At 45.1% G+C, this 7,806-nt stretch overlaps 1 protein-coding gene across 1 annotated transcript in view; it reads left to right on the top strand.

Moving 5' to 3' along the window:
* GPM6A (glycoprotein M6A) overlaps nt 1-6,998 on the top strand; it is a 186,854-nt gene extending 179,856 nt beyond the window's left edge. The window contains exons 9-10 of the mRNA XM_048508732.1: nt 6,216-6,330; nt 6,902-6,998. Coding sequence (XP_048364689.1) covers nt 6,216-6,330; nt 6,902-6,998 — 212 coding nt within the window. The remainder of the gene's footprint in view (nt 1-6,215; nt 6,331-6,901) is intronic.
* Nucleotides 6,999-7,806: the final 808 nt, after the last annotated feature.

The following is a 7,806-nucleotide window of genomic DNA, read 5'->3' on the forward strand; positions in this document are numbered from 1 at the left end:
GAGCCCAGGTTCGAACTGAAGAAAGGCTTTAGATACACTTGTAGGGACTTGAAAAATTGCTCTAAGGAATTTTGTTTGAATTTTCTCCAGCCTCCTTACATGGCTGAGTTGGGGATTAAAGTATATACCATAAGTTGGTTGGGTCAGAATTTTGGCTTGGTAAAATTTTAAGGCAGCAGGCACATAATAGTCTCCCTTAGTGAGAAACATTTTAAAAATGGAATGTCGCATCCTTTCAGCACATTCAGTAAATTAAGATTCCCTGCAGATGACCCTGAGGCTTGTACCGCTACTCCAGGGTATTTAAATTTGTCAACTTGTTCAATCACATTTCCTCTCATCCTCCAGATTCTCTTTTTTGTACGTGTACCAAAACCCATCATTTTTGACTTGGTATAATTTATTACCAGATTTTCATTGTCACAGTACTCTATAAAACAATTTAGTACTCTTTTGAGGCCAAGGGGGATCATAGATCAAAGGATCGCATAATCTGCATACAATAATATTGAGAGGTGACGTGTCACAAGCTTCGGGGGATGTCAGTCAGTGGACCTCAGGTGACTGACTAAGCCATTTATGTAATAATTAAACAAGGTAGGGACTAGCTAGGAACCCTGTCTGCCTCCTTTACGAATTTTTATTGAATCAGAAAGTAGGCCATATGGACTGCATCTCACACCAAGTGAAGATAGACCACGCAAAACTCGAATAAGAAAGTGTAGCCTTTTGTCTATACTGGAGGAATCTAATTTTGTTCTATGGTTGTTCCATGGTAATTTGATCTTCCTGTTCCAGCCACATTCCTAGTTTTTTCCAATAGATGTCTTGCATATAATTTACTTATATTTAAAAGACTGGCCTTTTCTGCACAGCAGCGGCAGCGAACCCCAACCGGCATAATTTGTGCCGGTGGAGGCTTGGGGACTGCTCACACGGTAGCGTGCGAGCAGTCCCGGCTCCCTCCCTAGCCGGAGAGGCAGCTCTGCATGGAGCCGCCTCTCCTTCGGTCCCCTCCACTCACCTCTTCATTCAGCATCACTGTGGAGGGCTGGAGGGATCCACCCACGCTACCCTCCGACCCCTGGAAGTCGGAGGGCAGTGTGGCCGGGTCTCTGCCGCCCTCCACGGTGACGCTGAATGAAGAGGTGAGTGAAGGGGGGGAAGCAATGTCTTTGGGAAGATGCTGCTTTGGAAAAACCTCGCTTGGGGAGCGTGGTTTGAAAGTGGCACCTTCACACTGCTCGGGGGCAATGCAGCAGCGCCGGCCGTGTGAACCCCTCCCCAGGGATGCAGTTTTTAGTGTCCCTGGGTCACTGTTATCCGTCCGTGCAGAAATAGCCACTGATTAGCCTGTAATTAGCTGGGTCATTTATATTGCCCTTTTTATAGATTGGAATAATAACAGCTAATCCCCATTCCTTAGAAATACACTCTGAGCTATCAATATATGTAAAAAGCTTGGCTAGAAACTGGGCTCACCAGTCTATATTTTCTTTCAAGGCTTCTGGGGGCATTCCATCTGACCCAGGAGCTTTCCTAGGTTTTAAATGTTTTATATGGAGTTTTATCTCCAGAGGGCTGACTTCCGGCCAAGTCTGTAGGTTAGCTATCATGTTCATTAATATAGGCGGGGTGACATAGTCATCATACAGGCTTTGAAAAAAAGAATGGAGAATGGATACTTCCATTGGCGACTTAGACATTTACCTCTGTCCAGTCACAAGTTTCCAAAAAAAAAAAAAGAAGGGCTGGATTCTTTTGCTTGGGAGCCTGTATCAGTTCCTCTCATTATTTTTTTCATAAATTGGGTCCCCCCCCCATTAATGTTTTGTTTATATTTCTTCTTGTATCCTAGAAGTGCTGAGTAAGCCTTGCCTTTTCTGTCAGGAGTGCAGTTTATTGTGCAGGCATATGCTGAGTTAAGATTTTTTTTTTTGGCTTGTACACATTCTGTGTCAAACCAAGGTTTCCTATTTCTATTTGCCTGACATGACTTGCTACCTTCTGACTTCAGGAGCTTGTGAGTTAGCTGAATTATTAGCTCTTCAAACACCTCTAAAGGATTCTGATCTTTATTGACAGATGTGATCATAGAGCAATACTTTTGTAGCATATCAGGAGTTAATACTTCTTTTAACTCAAGATTTAACTTAGCAGACCATCTAACTGTTTTGCCCATAAACTCCAACTGAGACAGATAATGGCAAGTTAAATGTATTTGATTCGATGGTAATTCTACTTGCAAGTAAAGAGGTAAATGGTCACCATCTAAGTAAGGAGGAACTTGAATTTTTTGCACTCTAGGCAGAAGTGAGTTACATGCCAGCATGTGGTCAATAGTGCTAGCTCTATTGCCTGCCACATGTCAGTTCACCTGGGTGGTCACCATCAAAGGCGCCATTTAAAAAGTTCAAACCTCTACAGTGAGCAAGTTTAGTTCCTGTGTCAGTTCTTCCCATGGCATAGCTAGCATAGTTTGCCATTTGGTCTTTAAAGATCTGATTATAGGATGACTTTCCCCTCACTCCTTCCAGGGGCTCCAGCAAAATTTTAAATCTGGTTGCTAAAAAAAAGTGTCATTTGGGTCTAGGTGAGCATGTAGATCACCTGCTATTAAAATTTGAGCCTTAGGGTGATCGAAAGATATTTGCATTATATAATGTTTAAGAACTAACCAGTTTTCATCCAAAAAGGCTTCTTTTTCGTTTGGTAAATACATGTTAACAATAATTAGACTGCCCTTTCCCCAGGTCAGATATAAAGACATGGCTAAATGCAATAGAGGTGGTTTCAAATGGCATTTTACTTTAAGACACATGGATATAAGAATGCCATTTGAGTCTCCCGCCTCCTTCACCTTGAATTGCTTCTAAATTATAACTATAATATCCATCAAGTTCGAAGGGTTGCACTGACCAAGTCTCTTGAAAGATGATAGTATCAAGCACGTGCTGTATAAAGGGGATATCTGAATATGAAGAAAGACAGCAGAACCAGCCTGCCACGTTCCATGAGATGTTTTAAAGAATTTTTGTCGACCTCTTGTCTAGTTACTTCTGCAATAGTCATTTTGTCTGCTGATTGCTGTTAGTGAGGATGGAAGGTTGTGCGACACTGATGTTTTCCTTATTTCGATTGAGCAACTCTGCAGCCACTGTTTTCCTTCAAGATCAGCTCGATTAACTGTGATACACATGCAGATTCCCAAGCCAGTTTAGTGACAGTTGTAACAGCTGTATCAATCATGATCAGATCAAGTTGGCCAGAATGATCTAGAAATATGCATCCATTAACTCTATTTGTTTTAAATCATGCCTCATTTTCATCACCTTGTGGACACTCCTGCCTCCTGACATTAACCGGGGACAAATCCTTCTGCATTAATAAATTAGCATCTTGCTCAAGTCCCACCAATTCCTGTGCCTATGATTTCCCCTCCCTTCCATACTTATTTTCATGTCAGTGTTCTATAGATATGCGAGTCTAAGTCTAATTCTAGTAGCATCTCCACTATATTCACTTGCTCTTGCTTCAATTTTGGGGGGGGGGGGTGGTGGTTCTGTAATTAAATATTTCCAAACAGATCTTATTTGAAGCCAAGATTAGCTGGGAAGGCTTCTCTGTCTCCTTAAAGAGCAGAGTCCCGAGTTTCTCAGTTACAACACCAGTGACATCATTAGCTACATTACATTGTGTTTGTTTTTGCCACTGCAACTCGTTTTGAACTCTTTGGTTGATAATTATATCCGTTTTGTAATTGAGAGACTTTATTTCTTTGCAAATAACTAAGCTCTACTGTTTCAGCTGTGAACTGTAATAAATTAGCACATTCAAGCAGCTCCTTAGAAGCTGCTTGTTTACCCAAACAATTTTTTAAATATCCATACTTGTTTTGCTTATATCTGGCCCAGGACTTAGTTGATATGCTTGCGATGTTATCCCCTCTTCATTGACCATTAGAGCCTCAAATCGGTTTGTTGTTGATATTTGTGCCTTGTAAAAGTTATCAATGTTTAGTTGTTTGGAGGGGCACAGCCCTTGTCTTCTCCTTCAGCATCTCTCGCTTGTTTCTTTCCGCCCACGCTGATTATTCTTCAGTCACTGCTTACTCCTCCACCTCTTTAATCTTGAAGTGCTGGCAACTGCAGCTAGTAGAGCTGGAAGGCTCACAATCTCTCCACAAAAGACAAAGAGCTCCCAGGAACTCCGACGTGGCGTTCTCACACCTCCATGGCTACAGACTTAAACCTGTTTTCCCAATGGGGCTATTCAGGTGGCAGGAGGGTTTTTTTTAATTTCCCTTCTCCCTGCACTGCACAAAGCCCCTTTGGAGGTGACATCACACTGCATTTTCCACACTGTTCCCAGTTGTCTCCTCCACCTCCAGAATCTGGATTGTGCTGTTATTTTTATATTTCAAAAGCATTAAAATAAGTCTAAAGGCTAGATGAAAAAATCCCACTGTTTAACTATTTCATAGAAAATAATTACCCAGTTGCTTAGAGATGGCATGATACAACATGCTATAAGTATATGCTGTGTATATGATGTGAGTTGTTTCCAGATTCACTTCCTTCTGATATACCATTTCTATACTCTGTTTTCGAGCTTATCAAAATGTGTCAGCAGACAGTGCTAAATAATTAGTGGAGTCTAGTCATCATCATTGTTGAGTTTTCACAGGAAGCTGCATCCCTTTTAACATTCAGGAAAATAAGCCCATGGAATATCAAAGGGAGAAATAACTGCCAGAGCTCTGTTTTCAGTTTATTGAAATCAGCATGTTTGAATTCTAAGCATGTCTTGCCAAAGCAAACAAAAAAAAAGTTTCAAGGCTAGAATCTGAGCTGACAGCTGAGATGTCATTTGGAAGATACAGCTCTGAGGTTATGAAAGCTGAATCCTAGCTAGGTGTCAGAAAGAAGGGACTAAAGCAAGGGAGGAACCCTTCATAAGGAACTCAAGATAGTTCCTTCATCAGGAGCCCATTCCAATAACAAAAATAGGGAAGAGGAGATGCAAGCTATTCCCATAAGCACTTCCTGAGATGATTAATTTGCTTTGTCCTCTACAGAGTTCTGTGGAAGTATGCTTACAAGGCACTATCCTAGACATTAAAACAAATGGCAAAACCTCTGTTTGCCCAAGACATCTGTGTAATAGGGAAGTGGATCTTCAAAATAAAATTGAAAGGGGTTATGATAGATTACTGGGAGAACAATTTCTATAAAATACGTGTTAACGCAGTGGCGTACCGACCTAGGGGACAAGGGGTCCCCTTTGTCCCCGGGCGCAACAATTTTGGTCACGTGGGGGCGCCAGGCAAAATTTCCTCCCCCCACAGACTTCACCATCATCATTGCACCGGCAGCCTGCTTTACACAGCAGCCATTACTATCAGGCAGCTCAGGCTGCCTTAGCCTCGCCCACTCTGGACGGTGGCCCCACTGGGCCAGTTCCACCTCAGTCCTGGCCCAGCATTAGTGAGCTCCGCCCTCCTTGGAACCAGCGTGCCTTGCCTCTCAGGGTGTGGTCATGCAAACAAACCTCCTCCCCTGCTCAGAAGGGAAGGAACGCAGCCCGGGAGGAAGCAAGCAGCAGTAGCACCGCAGGCACAGGGGGAAAGAGGCGGGCCCTTGGTCTTTTGGCTCTCCTGAGTTTCTGCCTTGCCACTGCCGACCACTTCACACAGCTCGTGTCCCTGTGAGTAACCATGGCATGCCTTCGTCAGAGGGGACAGAGAGGGCTTTGTTGCCAGTCCATCACTACTCCCCCCTAAACCCCCGCACTGCACCGATCCAGGAAGTTTTGTTTTCCTCCCCATGCCCATCGTTCCCCCCTCCCCTAAATAACAACAAGTGGTTTCTCACCCGGTTCCTTTCTATGAATGCCCTCCAGCTGCTGGCCTTGCCAAGTGGCTACACTTTCCATGGAGAGGCAGCAAGAGGCTGCTGCAGGAAGAGGCAGGCCCCCTCACCAGGTGTGCAGGAAACAGGCAGCAAAGTGGCCCACAGATGCAGCCTAGGGAGGCTCCCTGCCACAGCCCTCAACTATTGGTGTGCCAAACAAAAAGAGCAGCAGTTTGCAGCTCTGTAGCCTTTTGCAAAGAGGGAGGAAAAATCCCTCGCTTTAGGAGCCTCACCGTCTCTCCCAATCTTGAAACGTTGCTTCCTCAGGTTTCCCTCGTTTTTTTTTTCCCTGTGCACTTTCAGCTACCCCAACTGCGTTTCTTGCTTACCTCGGACCTGGGAGGTGCCAGGGCAATCTGAGGCAAATCTACGTGAGGAGGCAACAGATGAATTCCCACAGCACCTCCCAGGTCCTGAGGTGAGCAAAACGCCCAGTTTAGCTGAGTGCACAGCCTGAAAAAAAACGCGGAAACCTGAGAAGCAACGTTTTCACAGATTGGGGAGACAGCCCGGTTTAAAACTTTGCTGGCTCTAAAAGCTGGTAGGGGATTTTCTTCCCTCTTTGCAAAGGCGATGGCTGCAAACAGAAGCCTGGGGGTTGGAGGAGCAAGCCGATTGTTCAAGCCCATCGTTCCCCCTCACGGGCTTGCTCCTCCAACCTCCAGTAGCTTCTGTTTGCAATGCTCGGGCTTCTTTGCAAGAGGGAGGAAAAAATCCCCTCGTTTTAGAGCTTCAGGAAGCTAAACTGTCCTCTCCCAATCTTGAAACGATTGCTTCTTAGGTGTTCCCTGCGGAAGGGCTTCTATGCGTGCTGCTTTGCTGCTGCCTCTCCCTGAGGGTAGCACCCTTATCACCTCGGGAAGAGGAACTCCCCAGCCCCTCAGCCTCTGCTGGACTTCCCCACCCCCGGCCTCGAATTCCAAATTGCTACCTACGCAGCCAACTGGAGAGGTGTGTAAAAGCACTTCCCTTCTCTTACCCCCCTGCAGCCCACTGCCCATTGTCTCAAAGCAGTCCTTGGACACTCCCCACCCTTATAATCCCACGAGGCAGAAATCCCCTGGCCTCCCTCTCCCCCGCGCCTGAATAGCTGTCTGCGCACAATCTCCCTCAAGCTCCCTCCCCTCGGAGGTGCTACATTATTCCTGTAGCTGCTTTTTTTTCCACCTCCCAGTCCTGTGTGTTTTAACAATGACTAAATATCCCTCCCCACCTCCTTTTCATGCGGCCAGGGCTTGTGGTAGTATATGCTACTGCTTTTCAACAATCACATATAGCTTCCATTCCCCTTGCTCATTCCTAGAACTCCCCTTACTCTGTTCTGCAGACACCCACTATCCCATTTTGTCTGTACACCTGTGATACTCAAGATTGTTCCCCTCTGTATTTGTTGCCCTATTCGTCAATTCCTCTGAATTGTGTTTTGGGCCAATGCCATGGTTAAGGGAAAAGGGGAAAGCCCTCCCCCCACTCTTCTGGGCATGTCAGTGTGGATTCTAATCTGCATGAATGACTGTGTCTGGAAACAAGTGATTGCCTCAGACTGGTCCTCTCTAGTTAGATCTCAGAAGCTTTCAAGCAGGGTTAGCTCTCATTGGTCACTCTGGATGGAACTCTGTTAAAGGAAAATCCAGGGTCAGGCTGGGCAGAGGCAGACAATGGCAAACCACCTTTGAACATCTCTTTGTTTTGAAAACCCAACAGTGTCACCATAAATTGTGGCCATGACTTAGGTGGCACTTCTCTCACTACCTACCACTGGAAACAGGTGTATGAATCTCTGCTATAGGATGGCAGAGTACAGGATTTGATTTTGGGTATGTGTGTGCAGTGGATCCTGCCAAATAGTTCATGTTCCTTGAATAGATGTACTGAAGTTCCAGCATAAGAAGCT

Source organism: Sphaerodactylus townsendi, linkage group LG10 (genome assembly GCF_021028975.2).
Source record: "Sphaerodactylus townsendi isolate TG3544 linkage group LG10, MPM_Stown_v2.3, whole genome shotgun sequence".
Classification (NCBI taxonomy): domain Eukaryota; kingdom Metazoa; phylum Chordata; class Lepidosauria; order Squamata; family Sphaerodactylidae; genus Sphaerodactylus; species Sphaerodactylus townsendi.